General features: G+C 34.0%; 1 protein-coding gene across 1 annotated transcript in view; it reads right to left on the bottom strand.

The window, feature by feature from the left end:
• Positions 1-3,056: 3,056 nt before the first annotated feature.
• The window catches only part of kat2b (K(lysine) acetyltransferase 2B), a 30,480-nt gene continuing 14,446 nt past the window's right edge, over positions 3,057-19,090 (bottom strand). Inside the window, 10 exon segments of the mRNA NM_001045034.1 lie at positions 3,057-3,250; positions 5,258-5,342; positions 5,446-5,509; positions 10,279-10,309; positions 11,493-11,607; positions 11,685-11,828; positions 15,645-15,755; positions 15,852-15,978; positions 17,918-18,126; positions 18,931-19,070. Of these exon segments, the coding sequence (NP_001038499.1) occupies positions 3,057-3,250; positions 5,258-5,342; positions 5,446-5,509; positions 10,279-10,309; positions 11,493-11,607; positions 11,685-11,828; positions 15,645-15,755; positions 15,852-15,978; positions 17,918-18,126; positions 18,931-19,070 (1,220 nt within the window).

Raw genomic sequence — 19,090 nt, 5'->3', positions numbered from 1 at the left:
AGAAAATAATATTTAACTAGATATTTTTTAAGACACTTCTATACAGCTTAAAGTGACATTTAAATGCTTAACTAGGTTAATTATGTTAAGTAGGCAGGTTAGGGTATTTAGGCAAGTTATTGTATAACGATGGTTTGTTCTGTAGACTAATAAAAAAAAAAAAAAATAAATAGCTTAAAGGGGCTAATAACTTTGACCATAAAATGGTTTTAAAAAAATTAAAAACTGCTTTTATTCTAGCTAAAATAAAACAAATGAGACTTTCTCCAGAAGAAAAAATATCAGACATACTGTACTGTGAAAAATTTCTTTCTCTGTTAAACATCATTTGGGAAATATATATATATAAAAAAAAAACTTCAAAGGGGGTTTAATAATTTTGAGTGCAACTGTATATATAAAAATAAATAGATTGACGTTAAATACAATACCAATTAGATTAAGTGAAGTTAATTGTTTAATGTGTGGTTTAGTTGAAAACAACAATTTAATGTTTTCCATGTAAAAGTTTGTTTAAAACCCACCAAAAAGCCTAATTTTAGAAACAGACTCATTACATTACAGTCAATATTATTATTTGAAATTTACTTGTGAAGCTAGAGTATTTAAAAATGGCTCTTACTTCTCATATTATGTTTTAATCAATTACGGCCTTTGATGTTTTGTTTTTTAAATGTAGGGTGGAAATGCTAATGAAAGTCTATGAATGGGGTGCATTTTAGGGCAGGGGTGCGCTTTTTGGCACGAAACCTTTGTGAAATCGCAATGCTGTTATGTCTGTAAACACCCAAAAACAAGACCCTTTAGGTGGTGTAGAAATCAATTAAGCACAAATGAATACACAACAATGGCGGAGTATGTGGTAGTTTTGTTGTTGCTCAACTGCTTGCTATCACTTCATCAGTCTGAATTTACTTCACATGACAACCAATAGCGTACAGGTTGTCATCACTTGCTGTAAGGTAATGTTTGCTAACAAGGTGACAGTGCCCCTAATAATGGCCTGGGCATACTTAATAAAATATTTTTAGCCATTTTTGCGACCATGTAAATGCTAGAAATAGGCAAGGGGAAAACCTTTTTTTTTCTCTGTCCATATTTATTTGGGAACTTTCATGCGGTTGTTTTGGAAATAGTATCTGTACTATTTTCACACAAACTCATTGGTAATGTGTGTGTGGATTTTCAAATGTAAACCATGTATGCCCGTCTTTTACAAATCTTTGTTACATTAAATTTCATTTTTGACTATTCAAACATGGGAAAAATTGTGCCTTCCCATAACTGTAACTCAAGACCTATTAAACATATCTGAATACCCTTTCAGATTTTGGTTCTTAACAAAGAAATTTTTGGTATGTGTTCTTTTGGTATCTATTACTGTTTTGGTAATTTGTACGACCCCATATGGTTTATTCGCAGACGTGATAAATATTCTGTTAAATTGTACACATTATCAGGCGTCAGAAAAATAAACGGACCACTTTGCATACAGCTGATATATGTATTTTGTAGAGGAATGTCACTACATCTTGAAACTATAGTATAAATATATCTTGTTTTCTTCTATCAAAGCAACTGTATCTGCATAGAATAATAAAAATATTTTTTTCCAACGTTTACATACCTGAAACTCTTGAAATATCTCGAAAATAGAGATATCCTTTTATATTCTCATTCTTAACACAGTTTCCTTTAGTATACTTCATTTTTACAGCGTGTTTATTTCAGTTTTAGAGTTCATAGAATGGAATTGCGACCCTGTAAAAACTGCGTAATTATACTTCCATGACATGTAATATTTAGCCTTTTTTCTGTTTTTCTGTTTGTGTTACTTCTGAATTTTGTTCAACAAAATCAAAAATTGAGCTAGGGTACTTTCTTAAATGTGTTTTTTTTGGCATGGAATGACCCACCTTCATTTCTGCAGAAAGGATAGAAGTGTTGGAAGGTTATTTCTTTGTGATGTTTTATCTCACAATTCTGAATTTTTTCACAATTTAGAGTTGATACATGCTGTCTAAAGAACATAAAACATTTCTATTGAATGTATGTTGTCATTTTTAATAAAATTTCTGTAGTACTTTGTTTTGAACTTCCGTGACGTTTAATATGTAGCCTTTTTTACTGCTTGTTTGTGTTTCTTCTAAATTTTGGTTAACAAAATCTAAAAATTTGAGCTAGGGAACTTTCTGAAATGTGGTTTATTTGGCATGGAATGACCCACCTTCATTTCTGTTTGACACAGAAATGATAGAGGTGATGGGAGCTTATTTATTTGCGACGTTTTATCTCACAATGCTGACATTTTATTTACAATTCAAAGACAATGTCAACTCTGAAGAGAGTTTATATCTCACAATTAAAACTTTTGAAAAAAGATAAATTCTAAGAAAAGAGTTTTTTCCTCACCATTTTAAGTTACAGAACTACAATCACAAATGCTGGATAAATATCTTGTAACTCTGTGTATCACAATTTTATTTTTTATTTATTTCAGGTTGCAATTCTTTCTACTCACAATTCTGAGTTTATACCTCCATATACATTTATTTTTTCACAATTAAGAGCTATAAACCTGATATAAAATATTTTGTCATAAACCTTTGTGTTTATATGCTCTTATAATTATTAGTTTGATGGCACAGCTTTGACTCACAATTGCAAGTTTATAGGCTTTCTCACACAATTCTGACTTCATATATTTGACATGTATTTAACTTTTTTCTTCAGAAATGTGATATAAACTGCAAGTTTTGAAGTAGAAACTGCAAGATATGAAGTTGCAATTTTGAGGAAAAAAAGTCTGATTTACAAGGTGTTAACAGTTTGTTATGTCAAATTCCCAAATATAAAAAAACAAAACTCCAAAAAGAGAGATGTAAACTCACAATTATGGATAAATATTCAAATTTGTGAGATAAAACGTGGCAATTGCATTTGTTTTTATAATTCTGTGGAGGAAACAAGTTTCCATATGGATAAATGGAGTTAAATATGCTAAAAAGAGGTAGAGAAAGAGGGAAACGGACTGCGTGCACGTGCCCTCGGTTAGATTACTTGTCGATGAGGCCTGCCTCCTTGATCTTGGTGTAGAAGAACTTCTCTAGTAGATTGGCACATTTGTAGTACTCGCTTTCAGGAGGGTTGTACTCTCGACAGTTAGTGAAGATTCTCTGCATGTCGGCCATGAACAGCTTCCTCGTGGTGTAGTAACGACTTTTCAGCCGCTCGCTCATCGTCTTCAGGTCTACAACAGGAGACATCCATGATCAATCATGATCAGTTTGGGATTTTGTAATGTTTTTCAAAAGAAGCCTGTTCTGCTCACAAAAGGGGCTTTTACTTAATTGAAGTTTTACCCGAGTAAAAACTCTAATTTACTATTAATTACTAATAATTGTTTACTTATTGAATGTAGTTTAAAATGTAGTTAATTTCTGTGATTTAAATTTAGCAAATTAAATTTTAGCATCATTACGTCAGTGTCACATGATCCATCAAAATTCATTTTAATACACAGTAAAACTTGAAAGCATTACTTCAGCTTGTTACAACTACATGAATTAATCCATTTCCACTTAATTTATCATGGTTTTCAGTAATAATTAAGTTTTAGGTGTAAATTTTTTTTTTTTTAATTGATCTAATAAACCTGTTTTTCAGTGATCTGCAAGGTTATTTTAGCAAACGAGGACTAAATTTACAATTAAAACATTTTTGTTAGCTTGAAAATAAAATGAAAAAATTCACAATAAATGATAAACTAAGTGAAACTAACATTAAAACACTAACTCAAATAAAACAATGATTAGCAAAAACAAATCAAATCTTCAGAACTCGTAAGCACTCATTCTGTTGTGGACAATTTGGAAAAATTACATTTTGTTTATTTAAAATGAGCTAATAACTTTATATAGGGTTTGATCTTTCTGAATTCCTAATTTTGTAGGGTTTTTGGGTTTAGTGTTTGTTCAAATAATTATTTAATGTTTGGATTTGCACAAGAGTTAATGTAAGCTGTGCAACTATTAACTTTAATTTGGTGGACATTGGATATGTTTTGTTAACGCTGTTAAACTACAATAGGGTATGCCGAAGTATGCTAAAAGACTTCAATTTGTCAGTAACCTAGGTTAAGCGTTTCCTGTAAACTGTATGTCATTGCAAAATCTGCGTGTTTAAGGTCTGTTTTCTTTAAAAACCAGCTATCTTTACTAGCTGAATGATATCCAATATAAAGTGGGTCTCAATTTTTACAAGAAGCACTGCATTAAATAACATTTTTCCCCACCATGTCATGAACATTTATTTTACTAGCCTGCCGATTCTGACGGGCGCGTGCGAGTAAATGTCTTTTTGTCTCGTTTTACACTTGAGCAACTTAATGAATGCCAAAGTCTATTTAACTGATTGTATTGTAATTACATTACAAAATCAATGCTGTAAAAGGAACTGTAATTAACCTTTAATCTTTCACCGGAAGTTTATCAGTATGAGAAGAAACACTAGCTCCACATATACCCTATTCCTAAAACATCTGCTTACAAAATAAATAAAAATGTACTAAAACCAACAAAGCCATTAACAAAATGAACTAAAACTATACTGCAATGCAGAGCACATAGAAAAATACTAATTAAATTAATTTAAAAATACCATAATGTAATAACCTTGATGATCTGCTGTTTATGAAACATTTATTATTATTATTATCAGTGTAAGAAATTGTTGGGCTGCTTCATATTTTTGTGGAGAATGCAATACAGAATTATTTAAAAGCCCCATTAAAATTGTATGTCTTGACTTATGTTCATCAGGACACATTGAATAGCTTAAGAGTGAAAGTAAAGATATTTATAAATTAAAAAGAAATATTTTGTTAAAATTAAAAACAAGTAATTTTGAACTTTTAAAAATAAAAGTAAAATGTACGATTTCACAAAACGCTGAAGCAGGGAAAAACGTTTTCACCATCACTAATAATAAAAATCCTTATAAATGAATGCACACCAGAAATAATGGATCATAATAAAGCAGCAAATCAGCATTGGATGTTTTATACTGCTATAAAATACAGGAATAATTTTACATGATAAAATAAGTTAAAATAGAAAATGCTGTTTTAAAGTAAATTGATATTTTGATTAAATAAATGCAGCGTTGGAGAGCAGGATAGGCTTGTTTTAAAATCCATTTATTTAAAAAAAATGACGCCAGCGTATTTGTATATGGCAGATAATACATTTTTGCCTACCCATAGGGAAGCGGATGACTTGGTAATACCCGGGCGCCTCATTCTTCTTTACAGGCTCCATGAATGGCCATGCATTTGGATGTGACTAAAGGATACAACATATGTTCCCCATTAATCATTTTATATCATATATTTGTATAAGTTGTTTTTTTAAACATGTAAAGCAATTTATATATCTGATACGTTACCTTGACCTGTGTTAAGATGTTCTTTAAAGTGCTGTACAACTGATCTGGATCCTTCAGTTCTTTGCTATAAAACAAAATGACACCAAAATAAACCCACATATTTCTTTAAAGGGATACCTCAACTAATTTAAACATTAGCTCACCCTGAAGAGATTCCAAAACTGTTTTGAGTTTCTTTTTTTTTTGGATGAACACAAAAGAAGACATTTTAAAGAATGTTGGTAACTGGTAGCTTTTGAGATCCAAATGTAGGAACAAACTACTACGGAAGTCAGTGGCTACAGGTTTCCAAGATTTTTTAAATTATCCTGATTTCTGTGTAAAGGTCAGGACAGACCAAACTGATTGCATTATCGGTGAGTTTCTGTCCGGCTAGTTTGTTTGGTGTGTTTCACACTTCACTTCTCATCATATCAGATGGAGTTTACCTAATTCGGCATGTAGAATCATCATTGTCCTTTGGTGAAGAAAGCATTCTGATTGACTGTTCAGTTATAAGTCAAAGAAGGAGAACAAAATCTAAAGTAATGAAGCTACACAAACTACACAAGTCAAAAAGGAACACAAATAAGTCGGCTGTGATTTTATTGCATTTCTTTAAAGGGTCATGAAACATCTAAATATATATTTTTTTAATTTTGACAGTCATATATATGTCCCATGTTGCTAAAAACACTATTAGGACACATATATTTCACAAAAAAGTGAAAATTAGTTGTTTATGTGTTGTTTATAGCCAATTCGTTCTTCCAGTTTGAAAAGAAATTTTGAAGCTACGTCACGGTGATGAGATCATTGTAAAAATTCCAGCGTGGAGATTGGATGTCTGTACCGGACGGTACAAAGTAACGAGAATGAGTTTTCAGCGTTAACTCATGAGAAAGACTTGGTTCAAACCAATCAGCGTTCAGAGACACACAACGTTTTGTTGCCAAAAGTAATTTAAACAAGTAGTAGAAGAATTGTTCGGAGACATGGGTCATCAGTGTTAATAAATGTGTTTGTAAGAAACATTTTTTCACCCGAAAGCTTTTTGAATCTGGAAATGGTGAAATCAGAATTTGTCGCTCGTCTTCTTTTTAAAAAAAGACGTGGTTCCAGTTGGTGATGATTGTCCAGTCTCTACAGATTTGATAAGGGTGTGATCAATATTCGTTGTTTATGTTTCTCCAGATGGCAAAGTTAGTTTGTATCATCAGCAGCATTCTTTTAGTTTTTGAAGACATACCTTAGTCAAAATTAATTTAGTCACTTACAGTAATTTCACTACAATATTCGGATAGCAAAGTTAGATTATATTGTCAACAGTACTCTTTCTGTTTTTGAAGACATTAGTTAAATGACTGAAGTTGTTAAATAGTTTACAGTTATATTACTACAATATTATGGACTGAAAATTAGGGATGCACGATATATCGGCGGCCATATGTTATCGGCCAATAAATTCTATTTTTAAGATTATCGTTATCGATTCAATGTCTAAATTAGGTCGATATCTTTAAGCAAATAAATTACGTAATTGAACAGACCTGCCTGCCTCGCGCTTGCATGTTCAGACTTGTCCAGTGCACTATAATAGATCTCTCTTCACATTGTTTATTCCTTCAAAGTCCGTCCTTTCTTCATGTGGTATTGCTGTGCGTTAATAACTCAGTAAGTAACCATGTTCCTTATCATTGTATATATGTTTGATTGAGTGCCATTGTGCATTTTGTTTTAAATCACCTTAGGAAAAAAATAGTACATGTATAAACATAACAGCAGCGATCCACATGTCCTGAACAACTTTTTGGGTAGTTTGTAATCAAATTTAATTATTTGTTATTATCAACGCATTGCTTGCCATGTGTTGTTGATGTAAGATTGTATTCAATTTGATTGGAATATCCAAATTGATTACAACGAGTGTGCATGAGGGTTGTTACAGCGCACACACACACACTGATCTGACAGCCTTCACAGCAGCACGGGGGAAAGGTGCGCCGGTCACTGAATCCAGGATAGGGGCTCTCAACTCACCGCACATTCTGTCTTTATTTTATGCTCTGTGTTGGTCATAAAGTCATCTTTGCTCAATGCTCAGGTGTTGTATTAAAATCTGAATCTGAGGGCAAATCTGCACCTGCAGTTGAGTAAAACTCAAAGCGGATTATTATAAACTTTTCATCGAACATTTTTCCCGCAATTGACAGCAAGAACAAACACAGAAGCGTTGTCTGATTGACAAGCAGCACCTACAGGTGTTTAAAAGAATCTAAAAAATCTAATTTATGCCGAATTTTTTAAAGTAAAACATATTATCTGTATCTAGCTTTTCGCTTGTACGGTGACTCTGAATTGAAAACACCTCTAAGAAAGGCTTTATCGGACATGACATATTTGTACATATGTACATTACTGTAACACGTTTTATTCAAGAACATTTGAGCTGGCTTCTGTCCTTAGCTCTTTCATTTTCATTTTATTGAAAATATGTTTAATTTGCTTGTTGATTAAATCCCATTTAGTTATTTAACCTATTATTTTTATGCAAAAGTCAAGTTGCATGTTAATTTGCTATAAAAAAAAAAGGAAATCATTTATTTTTTGCATGCTGATTTATGTGAAATCGTGAATATAGGTCATGGCCCTTTAATTTTTTTGCAAACGACATGGATTATCCATTTATTAAACATATTTTCACGAGTTAATCCCTCTGTGATGAGAAAGAAATATGCTGCTTTGTTTATGGTTTGCATGTGTGCAGCACTAGTTTAGGTTTCCCGTTTGGAATGACAATACAGACTACTGCAACCTGCATGTATGGAAAAACTCATCCTGATGCAACAGATGCAAAGATACAACAGTCGGATTTCATCGTGGCCAGTTTGCATTGGTGAGTCCCAGGCTTAAAGGTCTTTGCACACTGAAGTCCAAAATTTTTGGATGTATTTTTTTCGTATTCAAATCTGATTTGTCATGCACACAAACCTTGCACAGAGTTTGGTGCATATAAATCTATATATCGCAAAATTATTTGCAAAACAATACAAGATCGAGTTGTAAAGATGTTTAACAAAGTAAAAAGAGAGAGGAAATCTTTGGTCCATCCCATCCTTAGATTGCAGAGAGGAAGGAGAGTTCCACCTCCTTATCAAAGAGCTGCAGCATTATTCTGACCTATTCAAAGTTTACTTAAGGATGTCCGTGGCTCAATTTCACACTTTGCTAGCGATACTGAAGCCACATATTAAAAAGAAGACCACAGATTTCCATGGACCAATTGATCCTAAACAGAGACTGGTAGTTTGTCTTACATACGAAGACACAGACAGACACACGTCGACAAAACAGCATACCATAATACAATAAATAACAGAACATTTGTATTATATTATATTAGATGGTTTCCGCTACATTCATTCTTCCATGGCGGTGCGCCACGCCAAAATTCATCCCGCCACGGCTACATTACAGCTTCTCATTCAAAACATTTTATTTTTTAATAGCGAATAATAATCGCACCAAAAAGTATTAAAGGGTAAGTAAATTATAATAGCGCAAACTTTTCTGTAACCGTAGTAGTGCTGTGCGTCATTTGTTTACCCTTTAAGGTGACGTGCTGACTGACTGACTGACAGGCTGACAGGTGCGTAATGCGTGAGGCCAGCAAACACGACATAGCTTTCAGTTAAGATGAACACAGTTTCCATAAGTATACTTTATAGACAAAGGTCTAGAGCTCTGCATACAATGACTTTATCTTGCTGGAGTTTATAGCCGTCTCACTTTACTTCAGGATGCATTAATACTACTCTGTAGGACTATTGGTGACATTCATAAATATTCCAAGCAAATTTAATGAAGCTAGAGACATACTCATTACATAAACGCACTAAATCGCACCCAGCAGCGTTTGTTTGAGAGCGCACATGAAGATCTGCGCACTCTTAAATCAGTTTATATTTGAGGTGGCGTGCAAGAAGTTCTGTGCACGAACAGAGGAAATCGGCGCATAAGCACAGAGATTCGCATGCTCGTAGGCTATTACATAAATGCGATCCCGACTTCTATTACAATAATAACGCAACAGGTATTTCTGTGTCAAAAAAAGACCTGCCGCCACAGCTGGAAAAAATCCTAAAGGAAACACTGTATTCAATTATATTATATTATATTATATTATATTATATTATATTATATTATATTATATTATATTATATTATATTATTCATTAATTCTTAGATCAATTGTTAGATTAGTCCCTTTATTAATCCAGGGTCATCACAGCGGAATGAACCGAAATGAACTGAAATGGACTGTGGGGGAAACCGGAGCACCCGGAGGAAAACCACAGGAACACAGAGAGAACATGCAAACTCCACAAAGAAATGCCAACTGAGCCGAGGCTCGAACCAGTGACCTTCTTGCTGTGAGGCGACAGCACTACCTACTGCGCCACTGCATAATATTATATTATACTATATTATATTATATTATATTATATTATATTATATTATATTATATTATATTATATTATATTATATTATATTATATTATATTATATTATAAAAAGAATATTATTGTATAAACACACACACACACACACATATGTGGATACATTTCTCCCACATCATTTTGAATTTTAGCCTGAATTTGTCAAAACAACTCTCAAAATGCCTTTTTGGATGCGAAAATGGGAAACAAAATCAAACGCGATAATAACATGCGAAAAGTTTGGATTCAGTGTGTAATGACCTTATCTCAAAAAAGCAAGTCAGGTTTGTCACAAGTGGATGGTGAGAGAATTTGTAAATATACTTTCAAGATTTGGTAAACTAAATACACACTTACCTTTTCCCTAAAGGCTTCCAGCCAGTCTCACCTATCCAAAGACAGAAGTAAATCAAATTAACATTTAGTTTCACATTCATTTAAATCCAAATTATTATTTGACAATAAATAAATATTATTATTCATCATTTAATAAATGGGTATCACTTTACAATATGGCACATATTAATACAGTTAGTTATTGAGCTTGCCAACACGAGCAATGCTTGTCCAGCAATTATTAATAATAATTCAACATTTACTACTGTATTAGTAAATGAGTTAACATGAACTAACAATGAACAACTGTAGTTTCGTTAAATGCATGAATGAATTAATATTACTACATGTCCTGTATTGTAAAGTTCATTCATTTTCCTTGGGCTTAGTCACTTTATATGTCAGGGGTCGCCAGAGTGGAATGAACTGCCAACTTATCCAGCATATGTTTTACACAGTGGATGCCCTTCCAACTGCAAGCCAGTACTGAGAGATAACCATACACACTCAGGCACACTAATACACTTTGGCCAATTTAGATGATTAAATTCACCTATAGCGCATGTCTTTAGACTTGTGGGGGAAACCAGAGCACCCAGGTAGCCCACGTGAACACAAGGAGAACATGCAAACTCCAGACAGAAATGCCAACTGACCCAGCCGAGGCTCGAACCAGCAACCTTCTTGCTGTGAGGCAACAGTGCTAACCACTGAACCACTGTGTCGCCCGTATTGTAAAGTGCTACCAATGAATGTATTTATACTACTTTACAAAACCATGAATGCATTTTTTGTTGTTATTATTTTTACTTTTCTTCACCAACACAATCCTGAAATTGTCAATATTAAAGTTTCTTCAAAAAAGCATTAGAAGTTAAACTGTTGTCAACATTAACAAATGTTTCTTGAGCATAAAATCAGCAGATTGACTTCTGAAGCATTGACATTGGAGTAATTAAGCTTTGAATCACAGGAATAAATTACATTATAAAATATTTATATAAATTATGATAGTAGCTTTTTTAATCAAAAGATAATTTTCACTGTATTTTACTGTATTTATAATCAAATAACTGCAGTTTTGGCAAGCATAACAAACTTCTTCAGACTATAAACTTAACATATAAAAAGTATTTGTATATGAAAATGTACAAAATGTTCCTCATTTTAAAAATCTGTACCATTATATTTAATTTTGTCTATCTGAAAAATATATATATAAAAGGGGAACATACGGATTCCTGGAATGCTCTCAATGGCAATCTGCCGAACTCCCTCCTTGAAACAGGACAGTCCTGGGTAGACTTTACGAATCTGGGCTTGCTTACGCTCTATAAGCTTCTTAATGATCTGAGAGAAAAAAACAGAATCATGAATTTCACCATACTCAGGGGCCTTTTTGACACCTCTTTCTCTATCACACACACCTCTTTCTGTTTCTTTATGATGACTGAGAACTCAGTGTAAGGGATGCAGGGATTCAGCTCACAGCCCATTAGTGTGGCCCCCTCATAGTCTTTAATGTAGCCCACATACTTTGACTTCGGCACTTTAATGTCTTTAGAGAATCCCTGTCAAGAAATAGAGAAACAAAATGAGAAGACAGTTATTTAGTACACCGAGACACTTTTGTAGTATTAATCAGTGTGCGAATGATACATTATACAGCCTTTTTGTGGTGTATATGCATGGTTCAGTAAATAAATTAATTTTTTTAATCACAATAAATGCCAACCAGCCGAGGACTACACATACACTTAATAGAACATGTAACTGTCACGGTTGTGTAGAGGAAAGGGGCGAGGACTCGAGTTTAGGGAAATAATGGGTATTTATTGATAAAAATCAAAAGCAAAACAGCAAAACAAACTAACCCGAGGGGGAAAACACTAGCAAAACAAATAAACAAACAAACAAACTTGACTGGGCAGGCTGGTAGGGATCAGGGCTGGAACACACGACAGCACAAGGAGAGAAACGATGACATACGGTGACGAACTGGCACAGGACAGCAGACATGAGGAGATTATATGCAGAACTAAATTAACACAGAAACAGATGAACATAATTAACTAATAATGGGTTAACAAGGAGAGTGGGACTAGACAATAGACGGGAGAGCACATGACACAAAGTGACTACACATGGCATGTGCTCACATAAAACAAGACTAGAACACACAGCCAATAAGATAACTCATTAACCGCGTGCTCATGACAACATAAGCATGCGGTGCATGTAAACACGTACCATGTGCTAAACACAACACCAACAGAAGACTGAACGCAAGACACGAGTACACGATGAATGAAAACACTCAACGTGCACTCACATACACTGCCTGCATGTTTCATCCCAGCGCCGACCAAAACCGAAACCAACTGGACTGAGATGCTGGGAATGAAACACCACGCTGCAGACAGACGAACGTAAACACCCGGACGGGAGTGCGCACTTGCAAACACGCAAAGACCTCACGCACCCGCATCAAGCGGGGACGCACATGGTCCATGCGCGTTCACAAATGGCGCTCATACAGAGACACACACAATGACAAAACAAGTGCTCAACCCAAGAAAACTCGAGCTGAGCACAACAGGACAGGACTGGACAGAGCTAGTGACCGGACTCTGCCACCACAAGAAATTAAAAGACCAGAGTGGCAGAACCCTGACAGTAACACAGATATCAATTTGTTTTTGGAAAGACACTGCATAATATGTAACTGAAGTTTACCTATGTTTATCTTTTATGTTCCCCCTACACAACTACTTAATTATTCTGATTTAAACTGTAATAAAATAATGTGCACCTTTTTGATTTGAACATCTCATTTATTAATCATAGTTTTTTCAGTGTTTATTGTATAATGATTGGTAATGATAATGATTCTGACGTACAGTAACTTGTGATGGGCTATTTCAACAGACGTGCTTTTCAAAGAAGACCTATTTTTGATTAAACAATAGTAAATTTTGCAGAACGGTGACAAGATCACAGGAAAACTTCCATGTGTAAGCTATTAAAATACACATTATGAGTCTAATATGACTTTATGTTTAAGCTATATGTAATGTAGATACAAACCTAATTTGCAAGAAAAAGTGTTTTGAAAACGTTCTGTGTACAGGCTAGATCTGTTGGTCTTAGACTGCCTTCCTTTTAGGTACATCATGCAATGATATTTATATTTATAATAAGCTATTATTGTTATTATTATTATTATTATTATTATTATATTATTAATTATTTAAGATACAGACCATTGTATCTAAACTATTTTCTATCTCACTGGACATCTTGTTCTGACAAGTTAATCAAAGGGGTCAAACCCCACTGTAATTCACACCCTGGTTTTAATCAATAAATTTAAATTATTTCCTTTTTTTAGTCCTTTTTTCTTATTTTAGTGCATCAAATTCAAAATATTTCTTTGGCAACTAGCTGAAATAAGTTATGTTTTCTATTTTATTTTAGTTATCACTTATGTTTACAAAACAAAAGGGTCAAGTTAAAAAACGACTTTGGATTTTTTTTTATTTTCCTTTAGTTAAGTACGTACATAAAATTAAAGTGATTACACCTAAAAAAAAAACTCATTATTTAATATGATTATTTAAAAACTCGCTTATACAAAGATATATTCTTCTTTCTTGTTCTTTCTACGTTCTTCTTTGCCATTCAGGTTAATTGCAAATTTTGTAAGAGATGAAAGATTTTTAATATAATTGTTTATTATTAACAAGCAAAAAAAAAAAAAAAAAAGATTTAGAGCTCTATTTTACAGATCTAGGTGCAAAGTCTAAGGCACATGACACAAAAGCATTGGAGTAGTGTCCTTTTATTAAAACAAATAATACTGCAAATAATAATAACATTATACAAATGCAGATTGTCATGAAAAAACTGAAAAGCCCCCCAACATGAAGAAGGCATGGAGTAAGTGGTTTTTATATTTATGTAGAAAATATAAGATATATAAGATATGATATTAATAATATAAGATATATAAGATATGTACACCCTGTGTGTATTAAAGGTTCAGGACACCCTGGAGAACTTTTTTTTATATTAACAGATTTGTGTGTGTTGAGCATCAGTTAAGACAATGTTAGCACCTGTCAGCTTTAATTGTGGGGAAAACTGGATAATTTTGAGCTTTTGTCAGCAAATTTTAGCTTCCGGGTTTAAAATGATTTTTTGGGCGGGATTAAAATCGGCGACGTAGCGCAGTACTGCAAGTGCAATGATGACGCGTCGGTTTCTTATTATTATTCATAGCGGTGTTTTCTTATCCTATGAGAAGAGCCGGCTGCTTAATTATTCATGAGACCTGCCAGAGCCAAGCCCGAGCTGTGAGACATGTCACGGACCCACGGCACGGGCACACAGTATTTAGCTGTTCATGAAGGCTCGTTTGTTTCCATGATCCACGGGGTTTGTTGCATGTTTTCCCCCGCGATCTTGTCAGGGCCGATCATACAGCAAAGCTGTGTGTGTGCTGCTAGCATTTTTGTCGTGAGAGCAGCACGACAATTAGAGAATGGCGGACGCTGTCTTTTATCAGGAGTTCGTTCACATTCAGAAACATCACTGTGCTGCTGTGTTTGCCTAAATCCTCCAGATTACCAGCAGGGCTAATGGTTAAAACAGGTCAGGAGAACTGCTGCACTGAGTCTGCTGGATACGGGGATTGAGGGAGAAGTCCTCATTTATAGGGTTTACATGAACACACTTATCTTTATAATGATATAAATTGTGGTTATGTGTATATGAAATTACGAATAACAAATGTAGCAGGGCATTAAATCACTGTTCATTTCTTTGCATTTTAACTTTGTAAACTATAAACTCATGCGTCTCCTCACGGTTTGTCTCATTTTGTGAGCTAGCTTCGTTCGCTCACGTTCTCCCCTGCTGGCCACGCCCACTCCTGCCCGATGCTTGCGGAGCTCCACACCCATTAATCATGCATCTTTTGAAAAAATTCTGAAGTAGACTTTAACGGAAATTGGGGGGTGTCATGGCCCTTTAAGCAATATGTATGCATTTTGGTCCTGCATAGGCGCATGACTAGCAAGATCTGAGCTGGACTTTTTATTTTATTTTATTTTATTTTATTTTATTTTATTTTAAAGACCAGTACGCCTATGAGTCCATAAAGTGTCACAAATAGATTTGCTATTTAAAAATTACAATTGCGCTGGTCTGAAAATGTCAACAAATCGTACCAAACATGTCTTGCACCTTTATGCACTGGGTGTAGGATAGGGTCCATTTTCTCTTTATTGATTGCTATCACGTTAACTAGACATTTAGCATTGCTTGTTTTTTAATATCACCCTTCAATAATTTATTGGCACTCAAAAACCAAGAAGAGTACTGACCTGTTTTTTGAAGTAGCCAATGGCGTACTCATCAGCATAGGTGAGAAAGTTGAGGATTTCATGCTTGATGTGATATTCCTTTAGATGGTTCATGAGATGAGTCCCATAACCCTTAAACAACAGTGAAATCATTAAATGTCAAGTTAAGCATGAGTGCCAAATGACAAATAATAATGGAAATGCATCACAATGTTTTTAATCACACACCTTCACTTGCTCATTGGAGGTGACGGCACAAAACACAATCTCAGTGAAGCCCTGAGTAGGAAACATCCGGAAGCAGATTCCCCCAATGACACGGCCATCTTTGATCAGAGAGAGGGTCTTGTGCTTCCTGTTCAGAGCCAAAACAGATAAGAGCAATGCTATAAGTTTAAACAGTATTTAACAAATACAACTTAAAGCTGACTGCTATAATTCCAGTTTTAAAATCACCATGAAGAAACTATATGTGGGGGAGCACAATTCTTCACTTTACTTTGTAACACGTGTTTAGTAAATGCCAACAGTATTTTTAATTTTAATGCCAAAAAGACCATTTGCACTGAAGTCATCTGTTGCTAAATATGGTCCCATGAGGGCAAAATTGACAGTTCTAATTTTTCTTTTTTAGAGTTCTTTCACACCTGTAGATTGATTGTTTTGTTCCAAAATAGGGAGGAAAATTGCTTTTTGTTCTTGGTGCGGTTCTCTTTCACATGGCAAAGTTTCTAAACGGACAAAATTTATTAAAACAAGTCACGTGCGAGTAAACTCTACTCACATTAGTCAGAATTTGGTTTATTTTCCAGGATTCCGCTTAGCTGTCATACAAACTTATTTTAATTTATGACGATAAGAAATGAGACATTATAAGTGAAAAGGTGCACTTTAATTTTGAAAGGTGACACCCATAGAATCATAAACAAATATAAATCAAAGGTAAGAAATTCTCATACATAGCCTCATTTCATTTGTCAAGATTGCAAAATATATATCAATTCTATATCAGAAGTGGCATGCTTTCCCTTTCATATTCAACATAAAACATACTTTGTTTTGGTGTGAATCAGAGCGTTATTTTAAAGCAGGGGTGCACAAAGTCAGTCCTGGAGGGCCGGTGTCCTGCAAAGTTTAGTTCCAAGAAACTAAATCAGACACTCTGATTTAGTTCCAACAAACTAATCAGACACTCTGGGGCACACAAGTTTTGAACACCCCTGTTTTAAGGACACATTATGCAATTGTCACCACTAGAGGGCGTGCATTCGCAACAAACAAATGCATATTTTGATGATGCAGTGACTTGGTGTGAAACATGCATTAATTTTACATCCTTTGTTTTGATAATACATTTAATTAATTTTTACAGAATTCAATTTAATAATTGATTCCATAATCCCCCCCCCCCACAAAATATTTCATAAGGCTTGTGTTAATTGTGTTAATGGCTTGTATCACTTTTTGTCCCATTTAAATTATACCATATTAGATATCCCAAACCTGCAAAAACCCATTTCAGTGAGGTTTTGATCTAGCCTTGGATCGCACAACTGTGGGGTACACATATGCCCAAATGAACCGAACTAAGGGGCAAATGCGCCAGGTTCCGAAATAAAGGTCTAGGTGTGATTATTATTATTTTTTTTAACATAATCATTTTTTTTTTTCTTTATGTGTTTTCTTTATGTTTAAATATCTTTCCTTTGGGATAATCTATCAATAAAGTACAATCAAGCAATAGCAATTTACTATCCAAAATCAAGTCTTGCCCTAAATTTTCCTTCCTTTCCACAACTTCAATTTTATGCCTGCTTCAAAATTTCTATTGTACACTAGTTACTATATGCATCACACTTCTTAAAGGGATAGCTCACCCAGAAAATGAAAATACCCTCTCCATTGACCCACACTCAAGTGGTTTTAAACTTGAAAACAAAAATGATTTTAGAGATTTTGTGTTACTAACTTTAGTGGTACCAAAATACCAACTAATAAAGTGGTACTAGATTTAGTGGTTCGAAAAGCTTTCTTTGAAAAAAAAAATATTTTAGAGTATGTTGGAAAAGTTGACAATGACAGCCATTGGCATCCATAGTAGAAACAAAAAATACCATGGAAGTCAAAGGCTGTTTTTAGCAACATTCTTTAGTATATCTTCTTGTGTGTTCAACAGAAGAAAGAAACTCACAGGTTTGGACAAGTAGAAGATCAGTAAGTGATGGCAGAAACTGAATTTTTTGGGGTGAACTATCCCTCTTTTAACATCTAAATGTGAATGCTAAGGAACATACGGGTCAAAGACGAGTCTTGTGATGTATTCTTTAGGCATGCGAGGCAGTTGGTGTGAGAAGACGTTCTGCAGGCCAACAAGCCACATGAGGATCTTCTTATTGGGCTTTTGGTTGAGGGAGTTTCCAATGACGTGGAACTCGATGACGCCTCGTCTCTCCTCTAATCGAGCAGCTTCATCACGTGCTGAATGAGCTGAGAGAAGACTGGTCTGAGAGAAAAAGACACTATTATATGATTCAATTGTCCTAAAATATACATTTTACGCATTTATATATTTAGATAAGAAATAGTGCTGAGCAAAGATTAATCGCATCCAAAATAAAAGTTTGTGTGTATTATATATATATGTTTATTATGTGATACACATACTGTACATAGAAATAAAAATAGACAAAACAAATTTTTTGTTACATAAATATTTAAATGTATAGATAATTTGTACAATGAACATATAGATTATTTATCTACGATAAATATAAATAAACATTTTCCCATATATATGCATGGATGTGTGTATTTACATACAGTACATATTAAGTGTACACAGCGCACACACATATATTATGTCAAAACTAACTTTTATTTTAGATGCAATTAATACCGATTAATTTTTTTTCGCAGCACTAATAAAAAATACATCAGTTAGTAGTTCCTAGTAAATAAATTGTTTCTGAACCATACTCTAGAAAAGAATAGCATATTGTATATATTATAGTATTTACAACACTTTGATAATGAATACTACAGCATACTTAAGATAACAGTGGTTAAATGGTAAACTAATATATTTGAGTTTTTTGTAGTATAATTTGAATGATATGAATTTTAGTATTGTATTGTATCATATACTGTACCTTTTTGTCAAAAACTTGGAATAGTTTTGGTTATTGTGTTCATATTACGGATTACCACAACAGGTTAATTCAAGTAGTTTACTATAGTGGGGTTCAAAAACAATTCCCATAGTATATTACTATAGTGTTTTTTTTTTTTTTTAAGTGGGTGTGTTTACCTCTGGTCCCAGCATGGCAGTAGGGTCTGTAATGGTAGACATGACTTCATTAATTAATTCCATAGGAATGTCACCAACCACACGAGGCCGTTTGCTGTCCTCATGAGATAATGGCTCAGCTGGCTTTCGCTTTTCTCCACCTAGATGTGCACAAAGTGAA

This window comes from Danio rerio, chromosome 19 (assembly GCF_052040795.2).
Source record: "Danio rerio strain M-AB ecotype USA chromosome 19, GRCz13ab, whole genome shotgun sequence".
Taxonomy (NCBI): Eukaryota; Metazoa; Chordata; class Actinopteri; order Cypriniformes; family Danionidae; genus Danio; species Danio rerio.
Note: the sequence above shows the minus strand (reverse complement) of the source record. Positions and strands in the feature narration are given on the sequence as shown.